Source organism: Cydia fagiglandana, chromosome 7, assembly GCF_963556715.1.
Source record: "Cydia fagiglandana chromosome 7, ilCydFagi1.1, whole genome shotgun sequence".
Lineage (NCBI taxonomy): Eukaryota > Metazoa > Arthropoda > Insecta > Lepidoptera > Tortricidae > Cydia > Cydia fagiglandana.
The window spans coordinates 1,446,156-1,472,261 of record NC_085938.1 but is presented as its reverse complement, the minus strand read 5'-3'; the positions used below and the strand labels follow the sequence as shown (position 1 = coordinate 1,472,261).

Below are 26,106 nucleotides of genomic sequence, written 5' to 3'. Positions count from 1 at the left end.
GCCTTCCTCGCTCCAATATATCTGATGGCACACCTGAGCGGCTACCGCGAAAACCGAAATTCGCAAATTGTGGGAATCTTTCCCTTTTACTCCAATGAAGGCGTAATTAGAGTGACAGAGAAAAATCCCCGCAATTTGCGAACTTCGATTTTCGCGGTTATAGCTCAGTCCGTCCGGCACGCGACTCGCACGTGTCCCGAGTGTCCCAGAGCGTGACCAACTGACCAAGTCAATGATCATACTATTAGGATAGGAGACAATGAGATACAAGTATCAGAGCAGCCAAGGTGTTCACAAATATTAAAGTCTCAATTATCAAGACGTCAATCGAATGATCAGATATATTTGAGCGCCTTCCCGCTCCGATATATCTGATGGCACACCTGTCCGGCGGACACGCGACTCGCACGTGTCCCGACCAGAGCGTGACGAAGTTAATGATCATACGATTAGTACAGGGGGACAATTGAATAATCATTTTAAGCTTTTTTAGCTTTTATGTGTGTGCTTGTGACTATGTTTTGTGTTTGTTATTTAGATGTGGCTTTGTCGACATCGTCCCAATACGGCTTTTTACTGAATCATTTAAATAATCACGAATCGTCTCCATTTCTGTTTTGACAATAATGCTTTGTGTCCGGCTGTTCTCCTCTACGGGTTATATCATATTTTTCTCCCAGTTCTCGTGAAATTTTGTAAGGGCGATCAATAATTAAATATCTGGATTTTTTCTTTGGTAGACCACTTTCTTGGTCGATCGTACCTAACCGTGTCGTTTCGATGCGGCTTTTTTTCAATGATCCATCAATCACTGACCGAGCAAGCGAGAAGCGCGAGGGAAGTGACTCCCATTAAGCTTAGGTATTAATGTTCTGATAATTATACGGAATTTCCAATTAAATGAACAAACAATTCAGTTTGTTGAAAAAAATCTAAGTACGTAGGTCACTCGATAAGTTTTGAGATGCTCGAAATTCTAAAATGGAACGCACCTGTATTATATGTTTTTAAAAAGCAAATTTATTTAAAAATAGAACACAAGTTGCCGATTCGCTCCAATTTAAAAAATGAATATGTTACAGTCATTTTTCCAAAACGGTTCCCGCGTTTTTTCTTTGAAACGATGGAGCTTAACCGCGAACATTTGCGTGCTATGATATTTTATGATTTTAAATTTGGTTTATCTGAACAATTGTGTTTGCAACGATTGCAGTCAGCGTTAGGAGATTCTGCTCCTTCATGGGCAACAGTTTTTAGATGGTTCAACGAATTTAAAAGTGTGTGTAAGAAGTGGTCGCCCGCAAACAGCAGTAACTGCAGAAAACGTGTGGACTACTGAAATGTTGGTGCGAGAAGATCCACGAATAACATACAAGGACATAGAGAAGATCCTAGCGGTCAATTCGGGGGGCATTAATATAATCCTACATCAGTCTTGGAGTGAGGAAGCTCTGTTGTCGTTAGATCCCGCGTTTGCTCCAACAAACTGATGAAGTTGCGATTTCTGCCCTATCGGATCAAGACTGGCAAAAATGTTTTCAAAGTTGGTTTAGATGAATGGAACTTTGAATATAGAATGATAGCGAGTATTTTGAAAAAATGTAATATAAATAGTGCTAATATCTTGAATAGTTTTTCTGTATCTCAAAACTTATCGAGTGACCTACGTAGTATTATTTTGTATGGAGATGGCTGCATTGGCTGCTATATTATTATGATGGCACCGCTATCCTAGGAAAACAAAGCTTTAAAAATCGAGTTTTTAGGGCTTAAAAATTAAGAATTAAAAATAAATAAGCGAATCAGTTCCGATATTAGGGTACCTACGCACACCCTTACGCTACGTCTTACGTAGGCGAACAACGCGCGAACGCGGCGCGGCGCGGCGCGGCGAAATCAATCCTTTGATGCCCATAGAAGTGTCCTACGTAAGCGATCTCGTTGCGAACGCGGTGCGGCGCGATTTGCACGCGAATGTCAGGCGGCGCGGCGCGGCGCGGCGCGGCGGCGGCCGCTTTCGCCGCGCCGCGCCGCGCCGCGTTCGCGCGTTGTTCGCCTACGTAAGACGTAGCGTTAGAAACTGTTGAAGATTATACACAATATTAAAACTTACTTCTCTGGCTAAGTTCACATCCACTTACTGATGCACAAAACGACCATCAAAATATTAACACAACTTTACTATAAACCGGTACAAAAGTCACACACAAATCACTATAGGTTTCGTCCATGGTCGCCTGCACAGTGGTGCGCGAGCGACGCACTGCGCGCAAAGGCGGGCGACGCCCCGTTATAAGGGGCAGGGCACGCCCCTTTGGTAAGTGGTTGTTTAGGGTCAAGTTGAATAAAAATTTGAAGAGTGAGGTCATATTATAATGAAAAACTTATGGGAATAAATTTTTTATTGTAAAGAAAATGGTAGAGTCTGGGCGGAAAGAGAAGAGTCGTGTGGGCTCCCTTACATTCCACGACTCTTCTCTTTCCTCACAGACTCTACCTGATATTGATAGTCTAGTGTGGATAATATACAAATAAATTGGATTGATGTGATTAGCGTTCTTAGTATTTGTCATATACCGGGTGTAGCCTGTAACACGAGCAAATAATTAAAACATAGATTGTAAGTACCTACTCCTCAAACGGTGACACTTTTGTTCAACAACTTTTAAAAATTATGAAGTATTTAGAGTCCCTATTTTTCATACAAAATAAATATTATCTTCAATGGACGCCATCGCCACGCCATATCATTGACGTTGACGTGATTGACGTCGCTTGTCACGCCTTAAACACAACAAAATTCATAATCCATTGCGTCTTAGAATAAACCTTAAAATATATTAAAAATCAAACCACAAGTTATTTTTAAAAGTTGCTGAACAAATGTTGGTCAGTACCTATGAGGAGTATAGCCTACAGTTTAATTTTTTGATCGTATTACAGGCCACAGGCTGTATACCTATTTACAATGCTCTAATTTGGCAAATTTACAAAATGTTATACTAAATATCAAAAATGTATCTTTCACCACACCGGGCTACGATGATAAATTTATAACCATAATAATTTCAAGAAAATTTTACACGGAATAAAATTAACTTTTATTTTGGAACTGGAAAATTTTAGTCCCCATGCAAAAATATGAGAACTTTGAGTTTTTTTTTCCATAATTATGGAAATTTCGCCTTTTTTCAAACTTTTCGACGGCACATCGGTAGGTATACCTACACACACACACACACATACACACACGCAGATACACTTTCTTATCCACCTTGCACCTTCACACTATGATTTCTCTAATGGTTTAATAGCCCGTGAAACGTGACTTTTTTTACTGCAACCCTTTTATTGACAAGCAATAAATTATATAAATATTTGATCAGACACGGATTCAGGTCATTTTTTATTGATCTTTATTGGCACGTGGGCACATCTGTTACGAATTTTGCTCTGAATGTGACCATTAAAAGAAAAGTCAAGCCAACAAAAGGGTTGTTATTTACATAATTGGACGTTTTTGCGGAGAGGTAGGTATTTTTTAAGCAATTAATTGTTTATGTCACTAAAAAGGGCAACAATGCTTTAGTTATTAGTATATCTGAATGTCCGGCGGTTCTCCTGTACGGGTTACAATAATGATCGACCACACCGCTGCGCTGAGGGCCTACCGCAAACTACGTTCGACTTGTTGCCTCCCTGTCACACTTACGAACAAATTCACAAGTGCGACAGAGAGGCAACACGTCGAACGTGGTTCGCGTTTGGCCCTCTGCTTGAAAACGGTGACGGTACGGAATCGCAGTGACGCATTGTAAAAGTCATAATTTTATCCAAACCCTTAATGACTCGATTTTCTTCAAATTTGATCAGCATCTTCGATAGCAGGTTCGATAGTTATATAGGTATATTACTAGCGACCCGCCCCGGCTTCGCACGAGTTAACAAATTGTACACCTAAACCTTCTTCAAGAATCAATATTGATAGGTGAAAACCGTACGAAAATTCGTTCAGTAGTTTTTGAGTTTATCGTAAACAAACACACAAACAGACAGACGCGGCGGGGGACTTTGTTTTATAAGGTGTAGTGATTTTGTTAATTCACTTTTTGAATTTATTTAAAAATGACGGCGGCAAAATCACCAGATCTACAGCTCACAGCGTAACACGTTTTTTTAATTAGCGTTTTTTTTATTAGCCATATTAAATATATCACATAATTAATTAGTCACACATTCCTCACCACGGTGAAGTAGAACACAATGTAGCAAAAAGGTTACCGTCACAGTTCATTGACAATTTCTCGCCAAATTTTGACAAATCGCGTCATGTCGCGTTTGTTTTTGATAGGGTTAAAACGTTAACGATTTTATGTTCTATCGATACTTTTACAAGTATAAAAAGACGTATTAACGGCTGAGTTATTTACCGATAGAATTACATAGTTCCTGTTAAAATCAAATGGGCTTAAGAATAATTTTGATTAGATAGGTACTTGAAATTGAATTTTAATTTTAATAAAGATTTTGAAGTTTTCTTTTTTGATAATTTTTTTTAGTGGTCGAATTTCACAATATATGCCCCAATCAATAATATTCGAGGTATTTCCTTAGGTTGGTATTTTTATTTAAAAATGTACACTCATGGACAAATTTATAGTTCGTTTTTTTTAGCATTAGAAAGAACTTGCAAGAAGGTAAGCGATCTTGACATGTCTTTTAATGGAAAAACGCTTTTTAAAATTCAAAAACTATTACTTACGAAAGCAGAAGAATATAAATGATTGTATTAGATTCATAATTGTTACATATTTGCCGTAACTTATTTTAAAAATGTGTTTTTCAATTAAAAGACACATCAAGATTGTTTACCTAATTTCTAATGCTAAAAAAAAACGAACTATAGAGGAACACAAAAAAAAGTACTTATATATGATTACTAATTTTGAAATTAATTTAGGTGCTGTAATTTAGTATTAAACCTTTTTTTCGCTCGTTTAAATTTGTCCATGAGTATATCGTCGGGTGACAAGCAAAAGTCACTAACTAACACCATTGAAATTATTGGACAATAAACCGTGTTACAAGTGTAATAAAGTGCATTGTTACTTTAATATTTTGATAGTACTTAGTGACTTTTGCTTGTCACCCGACGATATATCCTTGCCTTATCAATATCATATATTTATAAGTATATCTAATATTTATCGTTATCACTTCTCATTTAATGTAATATCCAAAATAACTAATTCAATTATTATTATTCAGATTTTAAGTATAGGTACATATTTCGAATGTTGCTACTCCAACTCAACCCTGCCGCTGCTCCAATCTGAAAATTATGAGTTGCCGTTTAAAATAATAAATGAAAGCTTGGGGTGTGTCCGTTTAGTTACTTTGCGCCGCCACGCTCGAGAGCCCATGAATGCATTACGACATGTGTAGCAGTTGAAGGGTTAGCAGCCAAGTAGGGTTGAGAAAAACAATAAATATCGATGTTTGCGCTAATTCATTACTTCAATCTTCAAGGTACTTGATGCTTCATTTGTAAAGTCCATCTAAGTTAACTTTGCACCGAGTTTAACTGAACGAAGTGAAATGTAATTCTACTAAACGTCATATTATCAAAGAAATATGTCATTAATGATGACATCGCCAAACTTTGTCATTGCAAATGTCGTGTAAAGTTAGCTTGGTCTGAGTCTAAGAACACATGTTTTACCTATTTTTGATGTTAGCGTACGAGGCTTTTTACTAAAGTGTATTTATCTCTTAGAAAATACAATTGATATTGATTGACTGAATCAAATTTCTTTAGATTTCAAATATGTATTTTATTCTAAATTACACTTTTACATAACATAAACTCAGTTCTTAAGTTATCGTATAAAAGTTTGGTTTGGTTAAAAATAAGTATATGTAATTTATTTTTCGATTTCATATAATTGTCTATATATTTGTTAAAAATTGTTTTTTTTTTGTCTATAATTACTTTGACAAATTCAACAGTAAAGCCAAGTTATCGAGAAGTTGTCTCAACGAGGTCTCAACACTATTCAACAACCCCGCGTGCGCGCGCGCCCCACGGGCGACACCACCGAGCATAATTCTGCGGACTCGGCGGCGCAAGCGATTATTTGCTAGTTTCAAGCTTATCAAGTTATTCAGTCTTGTTTAATTAAAGATTTTAAAGAGCCTGGCTTTGGACGGTCTTTAAAAAACTGTCAGATGTAAATTTTTGTAGGTACTTTATTTTTTATTAAGACTTTAACTTTTAATTAAGACGAATGACGAATGAGGCTTATTATGAGATGGACAAGTTGCAGACTTTGACCAAGCAAGTTAAATGACAAAAAATTATCTAGACGAACGAAGAACGATTGTTAAATACAAAATAATAAGAAATTAGAAATTAATGAAAAACGCAAGAGACGACCAATGTTGATACCTACCAAACGTAAATCACCGTTGTATAATTATAAGTACCTACATATTTTACTTGGCAGGTATAGTCAGACTAAACTTAAAAACATAAACAAGGAATGCACTTGTTTATACTGCAATAAACAATTTCATATAACTGCATATGTACTTCATACCTAGGCCTAATTTAATTGCATATAGCATTTTTGTATAGTTTTCAACTTTATAGGCGATTTTTTCCGTTGATGTCGTCAAATTATTTTCGCACAAAAAAAATCATATTTTGTTAATTATAATTATGTTATAATAATTATAATTATTTACAATCATAACTATAATTAATAACTATATTAATTATAGTTATGATTGTAAACTATTTAGTAATTTAATAAACTATTAAAATTTTAAATCTTTTTCGCAGACATTATATTTCAACAACAATATTTACTTGTACTCAAATACGGTACATGACGCTAATCTTTTAAATATTAAAACATTTACAAAGTACAGTTAATCCTGGCAGGTTAGAAAAAAACATACATCATCCATTGTTGGATGACGTTTTAAAATGTTAAAAAGGTTTGTTGTTAAGGGCTTATCCAAAGGGTTGTAAATAATGACCCAGCAACTCCATGCGGACCCACTGTGCACTAAACGGTTAAAGAAAGGGTGAATGTGAGTGCAAAATGTTTTTTGATGGTAGAATTTTTATTGTTATTCTGCATTGTGGTTCAGTCGCAATTTTTAGAGAAAAAATATTGATCTTATATTAATTGCAAAGTACAATTAAACCGGGTGTTTTCTAGACTACCATTTCTATACCTACAGTGCACATATTATTTCCTAGTAGAATTGTATTAGTCTATTAGATACGTAGGTATATCCAATAATGTATTAATGAAAAAAAAAACAAGTATAGTTTTAATACTTTTAATGATATCGTTGGTCGAGTAAAATAACTTTTTGGTAAAAACCTACACAAACTTTTAAGAAAATTTGGGAGACAAAAATGTTCGGGTTGTTAGCTATCTTCCCTTGCTTGCATTAGTTGCATTTCATAATTCTGTATGCGCCCGCGTGGTAACACCGATGCACTTCGTTGCATTAATACACTCTTATCTTGACATGCATTGACAACTTGTCAAAACCTGACAAGTTTATGAATTTTATTACATCCAAAACATTTGTAAAACATGTTCATGGGACATTTGCTGCCATTATCTAGTTATTTTTCACTCATATTAAGAATATTAATATCTAGGTAAAATACTGTACCTATAGAGATAATACCATGGGAATATTCTGGTGACTACAGGTGTGTCGTAGATAGTGGTTTCATTATTTTTTGCAATATGGCTTTGTTGAAACAGTGACATAATATGTCATATTATGCGTTTTGCCGGACAGTGATTTGTTTCTAACTACAATTTTGCGGTTTGTATTGCTAAGTAAATATTAATAAAGGACTTATTCATTATCCATATTGCTTTCAAGATTAAACCCATTGATAAAAACTAAATTATATAGGTATTTTGGTTTACAGACTACAATTCCTGATGCTTGTGAACTTTATAGCACAGTTAAACATATAACGTAAAACCTAAAGTTTTATGAAACACGTGGGTTACAAGGATATTTTTTAAAGTTTGTCATTTTATAACTGACATCAATGACTGTCAAATTAAGAAAAGAACTCCCGATTTCGTTGAATAATTATATTAGCACTTAAAATGCGTATCTTTTTGGTACACAATGTTAATTAAGGTCAGAAATCCTATTAAATCTAGGCCAGAACCTAATTTTGATATTTCTAAGTAAAAGAAACGTAGAAGTTGGTTGGTATTTGTATATTCATATCATATACAACGTTTACGCTATTCTGTTTTTTAAAAAATAAAGTCAACTTAGATGTTTACCTATCATTTGTCATCAAGTCGTCATAAGTTTACAGGATGAGTGAAAAATAGGTTTTGTCTTCAAACTAGAGGTATTATTTTTAAGTAATTATCGTGTAAAAACGTGTTGGCATATTGTTAAAAATCCCTGTGAATTGCATTGCAAAATAAAATTACTAGCATACAAAATTGCTTTGCCAATTCGAAAATGCAAAGATTTTTCATCGATGCAGTGAACGAACTGAAATGATTCTACGCAAGCATACGTGGGCATCGCTTTGCGCGTAGCCTGTCTACGCGTTCCGTAGAAGAGCCTACGCCATTCTCAAAGCCAACAAAAACACGTGCAAACCCTCATAATATTATAAAAATAAAATAAACCATAAATAAATAAAGAATGTCAAACAAGTCATATTTGCACAATTGTTCAATTTTGCAAAGGTAATGGGCGAATTAAAATAATTCCTAGCCACAGTATTGATAAAACCACTAATCCTTATTTACACTGAATGTGTGAAGTGGTGAGATAAGGCCACAGGTAGACTAAATAAGCCATTTCTATTGGTGGATTTTTAACTTCATATCGCCAAGTTGAAAACAAATCTGCGATACAAATGTAAACGATGAGGGATCGATTTATTATCAAAAGGTGAGACACCTGTCACAATAACAAAATGTGGTTTTATGAAAGCAATTTTATTATTTTTTGTATCGATTTTGTGTGTATTTGCACCCATGTGCGAAATTTCATACGCGCGCGGTACTGCGTTGTCAACTTATCTGTACAGTCACTGGTGGCGCCACTGTCATTCACACAAGGGATTATTGGTATGCGTGTTGATTAGTTCCAGTTTTGTCCACATTAACAATAAGTTTGTCCGCTGGACATTAAAATCGTAGTAAGTGTCAGTAATAGTAGTAAAGTTTTTTTTATAATGAAATAAGTAACTATTTAAATAATATAATAAATTATTAAAATATCTAATAGAAGCATTATCAAATTTACATTTAAATGGAAAATAATTTAAGGATTTAGGACATTTAGGTAAATAATCTCATTTCATTTTGACAATGAAATAGTTTGATACAAATTTTAATTATGTATACTAATTTGCATTCATCATTACCTATTATCAGCGAGGAAATAATTCACATTATGTTCATAAAGTGTTTACGATACAAATACAAATGCCTAAAGTGGAATTTTGTTGGGTAGCGCCTAACCTACTCATCTGAGCAAAAACGCATAACTAGCAACGCAAGCACGTTACCTTAATTTTAATTTTAACGTTACCAGTACCTAGGCGCAACTAGGTATTAGTCTTTCTAATTTCTAAACAGCTTGTCAAAACTTAATAATTTTGTAAGAAGTAGAACGTGCAAATTGTTTTAAATTCTCCCAAGCATTCGTCTCATGTCATGTAAAATTTATTAGAGATTAGTTGTGAAAATATGTATCTTTGTAAATAGTTCTAACGGATGTTTCGTAATGATTAAGATTATAGTAATTATAGATGGTCAAGCAGATCTTGTCAGTAGAAAAAGGTGGATAATTTGAAAAATGTAGGCGCGAAGGGATATCGGCTCATAGAAAATTTGAATTTCGCGCCTGTTTCTACTGACAAGATTTGCTTGACCATCTATATAAGACATATTTCAGCTGTTTATTGGTACCTATTGAATATTTACATTTTAAATATTTGAACATTATAGGTTGTATTCTACTCGTAGGTCCCTATACAGGTTTTATAGGCGCTCAGTTTTGGTCAACTTTTTTAATTGACTAATTTTATCAAGACAAACACTTTCGCTCGTAGGTAATATCTACTGAAAAATACACGCGTTCATTAAAAGCCCCTAATTGGTACCACTGCTGGCTAAAGAAACAAACGAAAAGTACATTATGTAATTTTTTTAAACATCTGTAAAAGAAATTTAAATTATCGATATCTATAGTACTCTTAATTTGCGTAAAACGAACAACTCCAAAACATGACATGACAGATGTCAATGTCATGCTGATGTCAGTTTTCAAACGTCAAATGCGTCAAAAGTAGCAAAGTATGTGATGTGAGTTTCAAAACAAGGAAAAGTGAAAATAAGGAAAATGTTCAAATTAATATCAACAAGCATAAGTATCCTGGTCCAGGCCCCGAAGCGGCTTATTCGGAGTTTCTCTCTGGCTACCGAAGCAATGGTGAATAAGTTGTGTGCGCTTTTTGTTTTGTGTGTTCATGTTCTGAATACGACTGGTTTTAAAGTATGTACAAAGTTCAATGATAAAAAAAAGCTTATTTTTAACTCATTTTGCCGGTATACAAATGATTTTCTATTTTGTTTATAATATACTTAATTGTTTTAGCGCTTTTTTTGTATACAAAATATTTTCTTATCTTAATTATTCTAACCTACTCAGTTTTTTTATTCTTAAATTAAAATTACATGTTTTGGGCTATTGTAGACTCTTAGGGGCTTTAAATAAGTACCTAATCAGACCTAATTACATTTATTTATAGTGATTTTAAGTCAGTCAGTTTAAGGTCAGTTTTTTTGGTAAAAGGTAAATATGAAAAAGTAGAATCAATAGAGATGAAAATTGAATTCATGTAATACTAGATTTCTGAACAGTTATTAATTTAGTGAGTCTAGGCAAGTCTGCTGTTTAAACTTTTTTGTATTGTGGAATAAAGTTTAGATGAATAAATGAAGAAGTGTGATTTAAAAAAATATTATATTTGCTTTATTTAACAGAATGAGCCGATAGTGACAGTGGAGCAGGGAAGACTACAGGGGGCAGTGGCCACACTGCATGATGGCTCCTCATATTACAGCTTCAAGGGTGTCCCGTACGCCCAGCCTCCTGTAGGACCATTACGGTTTAGAGTAAGTAGAAGCCACGAAATACTATTAGTTTAATGGCAGTTTACCATGTTTGAAAACTGAATTAATACAATGTTACAACTATATTAATATGAAATTAATAAATAAATAAAGATAAATCTATGAAAAGAATCTTTAAAATTAGCTTGAAGTGATTTAATAATTTGATGTTTTGGTAGTTTGATGGAACAGAGTGACACTCTGCCACTTAAAGAGTTTCCTTGCCTTGTTGCCTTGATTTGAAATTTGATAAAAATTAATAAATTGACATTTTGCAAAACATAATAGCTTCTATTTAATTTTCATAAAATTAACAAGATGGCACTAATTTACCAATATTTACAGGAAATTTGAATAATTATTATATAAATAAGGAAAAAATAACAAGGACAATACATGTAGACTGTAAGAAATAATTAATAACTTTAATTACAGAGCCATTTTTAAGCAATCTGTATTCCTCTTTAACCATAAAATTTTGCAACAAAATATTTTTTTAAATGCACATTCACCTCTAGACATACATCTTTCTCACAGGCACCACAGCCACCACAGCCATGGCAGGGCATCCTGAACGCAACAGAACACCGAGACGTCTGCATCCAAGTCAACCTCATGGCCCGCTCCACAGTCGCTGAAGGCAGCGAAGACTGCCTGTTCCTCAACATCTACTCCAAGTCACTCCAACCCTCAGCAAAAATACCTGTCATGGTCTACATCCATGGCGGAGCATTTCTATCCGGCTCAGGAAACGATGACATGTACGGACCAAACTTTCTACTACAGCACAATGTTGTTCTAGTCACTTTGAATTATCGCCTTGAAGTACTAGGCTTCCTATCCTTAGATACCCCTGAAGTCCCGGGCAATGCGGGCATGAAAGACCAAGTAGCTGCTATGAAATGGGTTAAAGATAATATAGCTCAGTTCGGAGGAGATCCAGATAATATAACACTCTTCGGAGAAAGCGCTGGTGCATCCTCCGTTATATACCACATGCTGTCACCGATGTCTCAAGGATTATTCCATAAAGCTATCACGCAAAGCGGGACTAGTATAAACGACTGGGCGCAAGGAATAAATGGGAAAGAGAGGGCATTTAAAATCGGCAAACATTTAGGTAAAGATACTAAAGATCCTACAGATCTATTGGAGTTTTTAAGAGGTTTACCAGCGTCAAAGCTAATTAGATTGACTAATGTAACTTTAACTCCTGATGAAAAGTACAGGGGACTACCTATTCATTTTGCGCCAACAAAGGAAAAGAAATTTGAGAATGTCGAGGCGTTCCTTAGTGAAGAACCATTGGATCTCATTCTGTCAAATAAAATATGCAATATTCCATTATTGCTTGGATATAATTCTGCAGAAAGCATAATAATGGTTCAGGATAGGCTGAAAAAACTGCCGATTTTTAATAAAACGCCGTCATATGACGTGCCTAGAGAAATAGTACACAAAATAAATCAGGAAAAGATGATCGAAATGGGGGAAAGAATAAAGAAATTCTACGTTGGTAACAGAGATTATAACATCGAAGATGTGAAGGAAATAGTTCAACTATTATCAGTGTTACATTTTGTTTACAACACGCATAGATTCGCTTATCTATACTCTAAGCATAACAGTTCAATATACATGTACAGATTTAGTATAGAAAGTGATTTGAATATAGTTAAAAACATGAGTGGGATTGATGTAAAAGGAGCCAGTCATGCCGACGAACTGTTTTATATTTTTTCGACGAACATGACCAATGAAGATTATGAAACGCAGGAAAAACTAAGGGACTATGTGTGGAGGGTTACCAAAATGTGGACGGACTTTGCTAAAACCAGGTAAATATATTAATTATGTTTTTACGTATTTATACAGTCAGTACAGTTTAATTGCCTCCTAGCCTAGTTGGTAGTCTGCTTACAAAGCAGGAGGTCCCGGGTTCGAATCCTGGTAAGGACATTTGTTTGTTTATCACAAATATTTGTTTGTAAGTTATGGATGTTTTCTATATCGTAGTCTAGTATACTAGTACCCACAATGCAAGCCTTATTAAACTTACTGTGGACTAGGTCGAAATGTGTAAGATATGTGCGCACCCGAGCTGCATACATCGCCATTGTTAGTACCTCGGTACTACTTACAAGGCTAGCGTGTCTTATAGTAAGCCAAGTGTAAGTCTTGGGCAGTTGTGAAAAAGTCTGACAACCCTACTGTGTTCTTGTGCGGTGTCAGCATTTACGCAAACATCAAATGCGTCGGTCCACTGTTACTTTATACGCTGTGCTTATACGCAAGTCATAGAACAAAATTGTGAAGTCCCACTTTTAATTGCTCGGTTTCTACGAACTTAACGTTATTCAATTTCGCAGATATATAAGTTTTCCTGTTTACTTAATTGTTAGTCACGGTCTGAAATTCTGCGGTTGAGGTGACATTGAAACACCTTATCTGCCTTATTCTAAACGCAATAACAATTACGTTTCCTGGAGAATAATTAGTACAATATGTAAATGAAGTTTTTTCGTAACCACTCGTACAGACATCAGAAATTTGCCTAAATATATTGTGCATAATTATTTCCCATCGTATTTTTACGGAAACGTACGAACGTGTTTTGCTATTTCGGGTCTCGGTACAAAAAATAGGTACTGAGGTTGACTGAAGTAGCATGAGAAATGCCCACCGTTTCTTATCGTGGCTGATAGATAATGAACCCGACCAAATTTAATTACGTATGTGTTACTTAAATAGTGTCATAATTTAAAAAAGCTATAACTCCTTTGGGAGTAAAATTGACTCTACCTCCCGCTGCACATGTTTGAAATAGCAAGTTTAGCGAGCAAGTGTGATGAAAACAATTATAACACCTCCAACCTAAGATTAATATTTATGAGCAATCTTAATTCTATTCTTCGTTAACACTTCAAAACTAGCCCCTAAAACTTATTTACCTAATGTTTACCTATACTATTGTTAAACTTTATTGCACAAAAGAAAACTTATCGTACAAAAGGCTGACTTAATGCCAAAAGCATTCTCTACCAGTCAGCCTTAAGGCAAAGCAGAGATATTAATAATAAATATCAACATCAATAATTCATATATGCTATGTATGTGTATAATAGTTATTATGTGTTCCTTAATTTTAAATTAGTTTTAAGTATCCATTGTATACCCGAGTTGGGTTACCGATGTACAGTCATCAGCAGTAGTATCTTACACAACTAGGGCCGCAAAAATATGTGACACGTTCTTATTTGGAGCGCAATAAGAGCGCGTCATATATTTTTGCGGCCCTAGTTGTGTAAGATACTATTTTAATACAGTTGCTCAAAAAGTGCTACTTTACGTAGCTGTTTAGCGTGCGGAAAGTTGGTTATCTCGAACTAGTGCTTTTTACTTTTCCAATTTTTTTAAATTTATACTTGTTCCAATTCACGACTACTTATTGATGAGTGTTAATATTAGTTTCCTTTAAACGTCGTAATCAGCATAAAAACCTACCGTTAATGTAAGAATACGAAAAATATTACATATTTCATATCATTATAATACGTTTATTTTTTAATATTCAATATTGAAAATTCCGTTCTTAATAAGTTGACTGAATGGAACGGAATAGCTGCCAAACGCCCATAGATATAATATACTTAAAGACGACGTCTAACCGAGCTGTCACTGTTACCACTTTTGTTTAGTGTACGATTAACAATGTTTTTCTTATTTTTTCGCAACTGTATTAAAAAACGTCGTTCGATACACGTGCGGAAATGTCATTCTTCACTCGTCCCGAGTCTTGCCACTCGCCTGCGGCTCGTGGCAAGATATCTCGGTACTCGTGAAGTAATGACATACCTTCCGCACTAGCATCGAAATGTACTATTGCTGATGACTGTACTATATAACACCTCTGTAACACGGTTGTACAATAAAAAACTATCTTATCTTATCTTATTGTTACAGCAATCCCACACCAGACAATTCTCTAGGAGTAAAATGGCCGAAATACACCGTTGCCAACAAGGAGTACCTAGAAATAGACGACAAACTCACCGAGGGCAAGTTTGCCGACCGAGAGAGCGTCGAGTTCTGGAATAAGTTGTACTGCGAGGCAGGCTTGCCTTGCATTAATAAGAGTAACTTGTGAAGTTGTACAATGTTTATTGATGATAATGATTGTGATTTTAATCAAAGAATACTTAGTACTAGCATAGTGAGAGATTCTTGACGAAAGTAATCTTGTTGTTAATGGGTATATGATGTATTGTGAATATAACAATAACACTAGTAGGTATAGGTAAAGTAAAATAACAAAAATATAAGACAAATACAACAACCTACTTACGAAATCTGTATAAATATTGTTGTCGTTTTTTTAAAGGGTGTCTAGTTTGACTTAAGGTTATATTTTTATTTATAGTTAATATTTATTGTATAGTATATTCAAAAAAATGTATATCGCCATGTATTTCTTTATTTAAACAGTAAATGTTTCTTTTATTTTATATTATATTAATAAGACTGAAATTACACAAATCTTAAATGTACAATAACGAACAATTTCATTACTATTTCAATATTTGTACCTGTGTAGCTATAAAATACCGAAATAGGTATTATACATATTTTAAAATCCAACATTAACCTACCTCCACGGACGTAGAGAGTAAACGGGATAGTGTACACTGGCCAAAAAGTGTGTCCACATGAGACATCAAACCTGAGCCCTCCATCTCTTTCTAATTAGGGTGACCATAAGTCATATGTATGTGGGATATTAGCATAAGATTGAATGTATAGTTTGGCCAGGATCTTTTCTCATTCGTACATAATCAGAGAGAATCATACTGTATTTTCCCTATGCTAGTATAATTGTCCCAGAAAAGAGATGGATATAGTTCTTTTCTCTCCTGTAAAACGCTTCACAACAACCTTACTTAATTTAGTCGTTATAACAGCTTTTAGTCGTTATAAAAGCTGTTACAGATGGGATGGGCGTATTGAATCGCGATCATGGTCGATTGTGAGGAAGGTGTGGTCCGCCGTACCTACATCAAAAACACAGCTATAAGAGAGAGCGAGACAGATATCCAGGATGGGGTAAAACGTTGTACTACGTAACTAGGTAATTCGCAGCTCGTGTCGATTAAAAACACTGCCTTCGGTCGTGTTTTAATTTATCACCACTCGTTACGAATTTGATTCTTACTTTCAACACTTGTATCGCAAATTACCTTATATTAATACTATACCGACTAGTTATCGATACCAGTCATTTTGTCAAGCCCTAGCGTAGCGTGGCGTAACAATTTATGTTTATACACGAAATTATCTTGAGTATTGACTAAAATAATAAAATATTAGCACACAACGAAATAAAAACTTACATTTAACTGTGTAAACCGGCATCTTACACTATTTATGCTTAACAAAATACCTATCACTATCAATATCATACTCATGGTGTGTTCATATACGTGATGACTTCCCTTTTGCATACTTAAGCTATTCTTTAGGCGTAAGCGTCATCGTAGATTTGTGATCTGCAACAAAATTTTCAAATTTGCCGCCTTTGTATACTGACGGAAATGTGTGTCCAACCTATATAGAATCGATTACATCTATATAAATAGTTAGAATTAACGTTTCAGTAATTAAATATTATGTAAGTAAGTATAAACATGAGTCTGTAATGTCTAAGGACTTTGGATTTAATTTTTGGCAATTATATAGCTCTCATTACATGAATCGAATAATTAAACATGCCGAAATAAGTATATCTTTATTTATTTATTAGTATACTATTTAGGTAAACTTATTTTTACATTAAGTACGTAATAACAATTCTGTAAGACCGATCCAAATCGCACCGATATCATAGTCACCCTAATGAGTTTGACAGTGTTTTCTTGATTGTACACGTGTGTGTGTGTGTGTACACGAAAAATATGTCATCAAGTTGGGGATACCAATTAATATCCAAAGTTACTACAATTTCTACCATATTCAATTTAATGTTTTTTTTGTTATGCACATGCTTGGTTTAATCAGTTAATAATATTGACATCATAATGATTAACAAATTATTTAAAAGATATCGGAACTGTAATCGGAATATAGCACTAAAATAGTATATGAAGGTAATTACTTTCAGTAGTATATTGATATAAATACTGCCACAATGGTATCTTTTTTACATTGGCAACATGTGCGAGTGAGACACGGGGCTCTGGTTTTCTATCTCATGTGGACCGTTTTCTCTAGTCTGGTACGAACAACTTTCTGGCTCGGTGATAAGGTTCAATTTAGTATGACAAAAAAAGTGACAGTTCGCTCCCGATTAATATATAACTTCCTGCCTACCTCTTATATGCAATATATATAAAATAAATAAATTTTATATTAATTGTTAGTGTGTTTATTTGATTTGTTTGATTACAAACCTACCATTATCAACATAGGTATAATAATATTATGTAACAGAGAACATAATTACTTACCTACCTATGTAAACGATATCACGCTATATATATGTTCAATTTGTTCAAAAGTATTATGTCATATCGATTAGATACCGTCAAACTAGCCAACTTTGCTTACAGGGGTATCTTTACCCAAAAATAATTTTTAAACAAACGCCCTTCTGATTTTGCTCGAGCAATGTTGGCAAAAACTTGAGACAACTTTGCCTACTAACAAAATTGTCAAAAAAATGTAATATATATTTTTAGCAATCATAATATTACACATCAATACAATAATTGTAAAATAACCCTAAAAATAATTCAAATAAAACTTAACCTACACTAAGCTTAAAATAACCCACCCTGCATCGTACCTGGCTCAAAGGTCCCCATAATGCCTGCAGCGTTCCCCCGCTGAACTGCTATGGAGACCTGTTCAGTTGAACCAAGTACGACCCAGAACGAGGATCAGCACCTCTCTCCCGCAAACGCCGGCCTATTTCCCCAAAAAGTCGGCGAGCTTCCACTCCCCACGGCCCCGCTATTTTTTAAATGCTAAAAATATATATTCTGTTTTTTTTTTTCAAAAAAGCGGGACAAGTGGGCTAGTGCGACGATACCCTATGTTATAAATTAGACAGCATTATCTTTACCTTTGCATTAAAAGTTTTTTTTTTTTGTGAAATGCACTGTAGATCTAACTGCCATAACAGGGGTTCCCTGCCTAGTGTTAATAAAAGACCTCGCTGCTCGTCCGCTAATCACACTCAGCCGGCAATCTGTTATTTTTCCAGCCTTTAATGTACTAGGTTTACACAGCTTAAGCTTGTATAGCAAATAATGCAAAATGACTCAACAATAAGGAAAACTAGATTGATAAAATATTGTTTAGGTATACCTAAAATATACGTAGTATCAGAAACACTGACCGTCATTGGACCTTAATGTCTTAGCAATAAGATTTACGAATGGACAATAAATTGTAGACGATGATACATAATACCTCGTACCTATATGTTTCGAACTCATTCAGTCGCACGTTCGCCCTTTAAGAATGTATACGTATTGTACTTCGTTGGTTTTGTTTTGTGTTTATTTACTTTATATACGATGTACAGTTTGTACAAAGGTAAGTACCTACCTACTTTGTTATTGTTTTGTCTTTGTTCTTCAATATGAAGCTTATAATGTGTAAATGGATTCGGTAAAATTTAGATGAAGTAGCTACATTTGTTACAAAATCTAATTAACACATATTCAGGATTTTTTTAACATTAGTTGTTGTACATATTTGGGTAGGTACTCTGGGTAGTCCTCCCCCCTCTAGGGGATTTTTTTTTCTCATGATTCAATCTAGACTGTCCAATTTTCCTGTGGTTTACAGAACGACCCGATAGTGACAGTGAAGCAAGGGCAGCTACAGGGGGCTACAGACACGCTGTATGATGGATCAACTTACTACAGTTTCAGGGGCATCCCGTATGCCCAGCCACCATTGGGGCAGCTGCGGTTCAGGGTATGTATACCTACTTATACTATTTATAAACTTTGCCTGGTATAAGGGACAAAAGCTCCCTTTTTATTGGCGCGAAGTGTAAATGTCAAGCTTACAATTTAGTCCAAAAAATGGCAGAACCTACAATTCACAATAAAAAAAACCGGGCAAGTGCGAGTCGGACTCGCGCACGAAGGGTTCCGTACCATTATGCAAAAAGCGGCAAAAATAAAAACGGTCACCCATCCAAGTACTGACCCCGCCCGACGTTGCTTAACTTCGGTCAAAAATCACGTTTGTTGTATGGGAGCCCCACTTAAATCTTTATTTTATTCTGTTTTTAGTATTTGTTGTTATAGCGGCAACAGAAATACATTATCTGTGAAAATTTCAACTGTCTAGCTATCACGGTTCGTGAGATACAGCCTTGTGACAGACGGACGGACGGACGGACAGCGGAGTCTTAGTAATAGGGTCCCGTTTTACCCTTTGGGTACGGAACCCTAAAAAGCACTTGCTTTGAAGTACCTAGTGACAACGTACCTACACAAATTTGAGATCTGAAGCTTTTCTGAAAATGGTAGATTTTCATGTCGCAGTAATCCGGTCCGAAACATTGAGTAAGTAATATTCGTAATAATAAATGATACTTAACTACTTTCCATCATACAAGTACCCTAGCTTTTTGAAGTGTTGGTATTTGTCTTCCTTCAGAACGCTACCAGCAGGTAATCGCCAGTGTTGGACACTTTATGCTTACAAGCACCAGTGATGGACACTGCAGTCTTACCTACTTCAAGAAATAGGTAGAATGCGTATTTAAATTTATTATTTTCTCCAGGCTCCTCTGCCACCTCAGTCCTGGAAAGGCGTACGCCAGGCAACCGAATATGGGTCCATTTGTGCGCAAAAGGAGAGTGAACCAGACTCCGTCTTCCAAGGCAGCGAAGACTGCTTGTTCCTCAACGTCTTCACCAAATCCCTCCATGGTCGTACACCCGTCATGGTCTTCATACACGGAGGAAGCTATCTAGCTGGATCTGGTAATGATGACTTGTACGGACCAAAGTTCATGGTTCAGAAAGATGTTATCCTGGTTACTTTGAATTACCGCCTTGAAGTGCTTGGATTCTTAAGCCTGAATATCCCTGAGGTTCCCGGTAATGCGGGGATGAAGGACCAAGTTGCGGCATTGAAGTGGATAAAGGAGAATATTGCAAAGTTTGGAGGAGATCCCGATAATATTACGATTTTTGGGGAGAGTTCCGGGGCTTGCTCAGTGACGCATCATATCTTGTCGCCAATGACTAGAGGACTATTTCATAAAGTTATCGCGCAAAGTGGTACTAGTGTCCATGATTGGGCGATAGGTGAAGGCAGCAAGAGCAGGGCATTCAGAGTTGGAAAATATTTAGGAAAAGACACGAATAATACCACTGAGCTGCTTGAGTTTTTACGATCTCAACCAGCAGCGAACCTAACTAACTTGACAATTGCTACGAGTACGGAGGATGAGTTGTATAGAGGATTGCCTGAGCGATTTTTGCCGGTTGTCGAAAAGAAATTTGGTAATGTCGAAGCGTTTCTAAGTGAATATCCTTTGGATACACTTCAATCGAAAAGAATTCGTAAAGTTCCATTGATGTTGGGATATAACTCCGCTGAAGCCATTATTATGATTCAAGATAGATTAGGAAAGTTAGACATTTACAATAACAATCCCTCCTACGATGTGCCTAGAGAAATAGCTGAGAAACTAACCCAAGAGAAAATGAATGATATGGGTAAAAGAATTAGAAAATTCTATATTGGTGACAGAGAGTACACAAAAGATGATTATAAGGAGATAGTTACTATGTTATCTGATGTGCATTTCGTGTATGACACTCACAGATTTACCTACTTGTATTCTAAACACAACAGTCCCATTTATATGTACAGGTTCAGTTTCGACACTGACCTCAACGTTTTCAAGAATTTTTCAACTATGGGTTTGGATTTGAAAGGAGCATGTCATGCTGATGAACTATTTTATATGTTCTCTAATGATTTTACTAAAGAAGCGTACGAATCGCAAGAGAAATTAAAGAATTACGTGTCGAAAGTGACTAAATTATGGACAGATTTTGCTAAAACCAGGTTAGTGTACTTGCAAATACAGTTCTTAAATGCTACTAAGGACCTCTTGGGTATATTTGATATATTGCTTATTGTAGTGGGTAGGTTGGTACTTCGAAAAATTTAATGAGATTTTAATGACTCACAGAAATTGTAATTTTTTTTCAGCAACCCAACTCCAGACAACTGCTTGGGACCAAGATGGCCGGTATACACGACTCAGAACAAGGGATACCTAGACATCAACGTGCAGTCGACGGCGGGAAGCTTCGCTGAGAAGCAGCGCGTGGAGTTCTGGGACACACTGTACTGCGAGGCTGGCTTGCCTTGCATAAAAAATAACGAAGTAATATTATAAAATAAAAAAAAAATCAAAATCAAAACGTTTATTCTGTAAATAGACTAAATAGGCTTAAGCTAGCTCTTTTACATGTCATCTTATAACTATATATATATAATATTCTACTTTAACGTAAATGGATCCTTATCTTCTAGGAATTCTTTAACAGTATAATAAGCTTTTTGTAACAGCTGTCGTTTCACAATCGACTTGAATTTATTCATTGACAATTTCGTAAAATTAGATGGTAACTTATTATAAAAGCGCACACTGTTCCCCATAAATGACATATTATTTACTGTATTTAAACGTAATCTTGGAATGGCCAATTTATTTTTATTTCTAGTGTTAAAAATTGTGTATGTCACTATTCAATTTATACATGTCAATATTTTTTCTTACATACATTATATTTTCGTAAATATATTGGGAAGCTACAGTGAGAATATTGATTTCTAAAAATTTATCCTTGAGAGACACTCGGTTCCTAAATTATATATGTTACGTACAGCACGTTTCTGTAAAACAAAAATTGAATTAATGTCAGTGGCTTTGCCCCATAATAGAATGCCGTAAGACATGACGCTATGGAAATATCCAAAATACACCAACCGTGCTGTCTCAACATCTGCAGGTTGACGGATTCTTTTAACTGTTATATAAGTAACATTCTTATGTTTAATGTAGTAACTTTAATTATTATTATAATAAGTTTGGGCCCTGCCCCGCTGCCAGCGGTACCCTAGGTTAGGTTTTTTATAATGTGTTTATATATTTTTACTCTGACAAGAGTGTACGACTAAGGAGGATATATTTTTACACGGCCCAAACAAAAAGAGTGTTTTGTTTTCAGCGTTCATGTTTGTGTGTATTATATATGTGAGTTTCTTATTCCACCTTAACTTCTGAATGCCTTAACCGATTTAGATGTAGGTATGATACATCATTAGAATCCTTACGTCATCCCGGGTGACATAGACTATGTGACATCATTATAAAACCAAAATGGCGGACGTAATACACAAAATTGCGTCACGTTGAGAAAAAAAAATCTTGCAAACCTATCAAGTAGGGTCTAAAAATGAAGAGCCTTGAAAGACGATTTAAAATATATATGCAACATACGCGTTTAAGTCTTACTTTGGTAAAATAAGGATTTACAAAATGTGGTAAGAAAAATAAATCCTTCTATCTAATTTAGTGAGCTATCAAATGAAAGGGTATTGACCGGTGATCATAAAAATATATACAAATCATCCATATGATTTAGTATAGGTATATTTTTATAAGGTAAAAGGAACTAAACACAAACATGTTCTAAATCGCCCTATTGAAATGTAAACCTGTGAACTTCGATTTAAGCGATAGGGTTTGAATAATTTCTGGCTTTTTGCATTCTCATATTTCTTGTGAATAAAATTGTAGGTACTTGCCTACTAACTCAACCCGACTGCAAAAAAAAAACAAATTTTGATTTAACACGTGTTTAGGTAGGTTGGGTAGGTACATACCAACCTTGATCATTTCTTCTTAACTTTAGTACTATTTAAACAAATTTTCATAAAAGTAAGAAGTATTTAAGTGACAATGATTATACATATTATGTCTTTCTATAGGTATATACTTGTATAGGTCGACTGTGACAATACAAGTGTATTATCATAGGTACATGTCTGAACACCAAATTAAAGGCGCACCTCTTTCGAACGCTTCGAGCCTTCCTCTATAATAGTATTAATAGTATTATGTATATGTGTATTCTATTATTTATTAGTGTGATTCTGGTCATACAAAATAAGTAATACAATTTGATTCGACTCGTGGCGTGGGGTTGCGTCGCGTCAAGTTTTAATACCGTGATACGGCCTTTATACCTAAGTAGTAAATTAAATAGTAGATTGTTAACGAAGGGCATAAAAAAATCGAATCCTAATTACTTAGGTATATTAATTTACAGAATGAGCTGATAGTGACAGTGAAGCAAGGGAAGCTACAAGGGGCTACAGACACGCTGTATGATGGATCAACTTACTACAGTTTCAAAGGAGTCCCGTATGCCCAGCCACCAGTGGGGCAGCTGAGGTTCAGGGTATGCATTCTTTATACAACGTAGTGTCTATCCTATAAGGGTGTGATTCGGTAAAATTATGCATTTAATTCCGGTTTGAAACGAATGTAGGTACCTAGTATGATATCTTTGGGTATGGTGTTCACGCACCCTAGCGTTCCCTCCCCTGCCCCTGACGAAATATGTCCCGGTCGAAAGTTTTCTCAGTATTCAAAAATGTCAATGTAAGAAATAATCCTTAATATATTTTAATCAAAACAGGTTATATGCCATTGATAAGGTTCACCATATTCATGTATTAACTTGTAATATAGGTCTTAAAGAAATCGTAGGGAGATGCGACATGACTTATGTCGACCTAACATTACTGAGTTGCTGTAGAACTGAACTGTATTTAGTTTTGTTATTTCCCCAGGCTCCCCTGCCGCCTCAATCCTGGAAAGGCATACGCCAAGCGACCGAATATGGTTCCATTTGCGCGCAAACAGACTCCGTCTTCAAAGGCAGCGAAGACTGCTTGTTCCTCAACGTCTACACGACATCCCTCCATGGTCGCACACCTGTAATGGTCTTTATCCACGGAGGATCCTACATAACTGGATCTGGAAACGACGACCTGTATGGACCAAAGTTTCTTGTTCAACAGAATGTTGTCCTGGTCACTTTGAACTACAGACTTGAAGTGCTTGGATTCTTAAGTGTGGAAACCCCTGAGGTTCCTGGCAATGCGGGTATGAAGGACCAAGTCGCTGCATTGAAGTGGATAAAGGAGAATATTGCAAAGTTTGGAGGAGATCCCGATAATATTACGATTTTTGGAGAGAGTGTCGGGGCTTGCTCAGTGACACATCATATTGCGTCGCCGATGACTAAAGGACTATTTCATAAAGTTATCGCACAAAGTGGTACTAGTGTTCAAGATGGGACGATGAGTGAAGGCAGCAAGAGCAGGGCATTCAGAGTTGGAAAATATTTAGGAAGAGACACGAATAATACCACTGAGCTGCTTGAGTTTTTAAGATCTCTACCAGCAGCGAACCTAACTAACTTGACAATTGCTACGAGTACGGACGATGAGATGTATAGAGTACTCCCTGCGCGATTTTTCCCAGTTGTCGAAAAGAAATTTGATAATGTCGAAGCGTTTCTAAGCGAATATCCTTTGGATACACTTCAGTCGAAAAGAATTCGTAAAGTTCCATTGATGTTGGGATATAACTCCGCTGAAGCCATTATTATGATTCAAGATAGATTAGGAAAGTTAGACATTTACAATAACAATCCCTCCTACTTACGACGTGCCTAGAGAAATAGCTGAGAAACTAACTCAAGAAAAAATGAATGATATGGGTAAAAGGATTAGAAAATTCTATATTGGTGACAGAGAGTACACAAAGAACGATTATAAGGAGATAGTCACTATGTTATCTGATGTGCATTTCGTGTATAACACGCACAGATTTACCTACTTGTATTCTAAACACAACAGTCCCATTTATATGTACAGGTTCAGTTTCGACACTGACCTCAATGTTTTCAAGAATTTTACAAGTATGGGTTTGGATTTGAAAGGAGCATGCCATGCTGATGAACTATTTTATATGTTCTCTAATAATTTTAATAAAGATGCATACGAATCGCAAGAGAAATTGAAGAATTGCGTGTCGAAGGTGACGAAATTATGGACAGATTTTGCTAAAACCAGGTATGCCAAGGCTAAGTAGTACTTCGAAAATTTGAATGAGATTTTAATGACTCACGGAAATTGTAATTATAAATATTATATAATCTGTTCTCACGGGTTGTAGTAGTAGAAGATTTAGATACCTACACTTATGTAAGTACAAAACCAATTTGAGTCATAATAATTCTAGTTCTAATTTGTCTTTGTCAAAATAACTCCGATGAAACAATGCCAAAAATAATGATTCAGTCAATAATACGTTACAACCAGAACTATTTTTACTAGGTACGCATTTATTTTTCTGTGTAAGTGTGCATTTGTCTGTGTCCGACTGAGTCTATTTTTTTGCAGCAATCCAACTCCAGATTACAGCTTGGGACAAAGATGGCCGGTATACACGGCTCAGAACAAGGCATACCTAGACATCAACGTGCAGTCGACGGCGGGAAGCTTCGCTGAGAAGCAGCGCGTGGAGTTCTGGGACACACTGTACTGCGAGACTGGCTTGCCTTGCATAAAAAATAACGAAGTAATATTATAAATAAGTAAAATTCTTATTTTTAATGTAGGTAGTAACTTTAATAATAATTAAAATAAGCTTGGGCCCTGTCCCGCTGCCAGCGGCACCCTAGGTTAGGTTTTTTATAATGTGTTTATATATTTTTTATAATGTTTTGTAAGTATGTATTTTTATATGTTACTTTTATACTCACATTGTAAAATCCACTCAAGTGAAGTC

General features: G+C 35.4%; 3 protein-coding genes across 4 annotated transcripts; all 3 read left to right on the top strand.

Annotated features, from left to right (window-relative positions):
• The first annotated feature begins 10,370 nt into the window (after nt 1–10,370).
• On the top strand, nt 10,371–15,821 carry LOC134665686 (juvenile hormone esterase-like). Of its 2 annotated transcripts, none has more exons than XM_063522634.1 (4): nt 10,371–10,515; nt 11,070–11,201; nt 11,736–13,036; nt 15,162–15,820. In XM_063522634.1, the coding sequence occupies exons 1-4, from the start codon at nt 10,426–10,428 to the stop codon at nt 15,343–15,345; spliced, it is 1,707 nt and encodes a 568-aa protein (XP_063378704.1). In that variant the 5' UTR covers nt 10,371–10,425; the 3' UTR covers nt 15,346–15,820. The 2 variants fall into 2 exon arrangements, with proteins under 2 accessions (XP_063378704.1, XP_063378703.1); XM_063522633.1 differs by having other exon boundaries at nt 10,380–10,578; nt 15,162–15,821.
• A 2,889-nt stretch (nt 15,822–18,710) lies between these two features.
• Nucleotides 18,711–22,018, top strand: LOC134665684 (esterase FE4-like). The gene is made up of 4 exons (XM_063522630.1): nt 18,711–18,791; nt 19,047–19,178; nt 19,999–21,296; nt 21,444–22,018. Exons 1-4 carry the CDS (start codon nt 18,717–18,719, stop codon nt 21,631–21,633), a joined length of 1,695 nt encoding a protein of 564 aa, XP_063378700.1. The 5' UTR covers nt 18,711–18,716; the 3' UTR covers nt 21,634–22,018.
• A 761-nt stretch (nt 22,019–22,779) lies between these two features.
• LOC134666150 (esterase FE4-like) lies at nt 22,780–25,980 on the top strand. The gene is made up of 4 exons (XM_063523303.1): nt 22,780–22,784; nt 23,557–23,704; nt 24,099–25,388; nt 25,719–25,980. Exons 1-3 carry the CDS (start codon nt 22,780–22,782, stop codon nt 24,987–24,989), a joined length of 1,044 nt encoding a protein of 347 aa, XP_063379373.1. The 3' UTR covers nt 24,990–25,388; nt 25,719–25,980.
• The last annotated feature ends 126 nt before the right edge of the window (nt 25,981–26,106 follow it).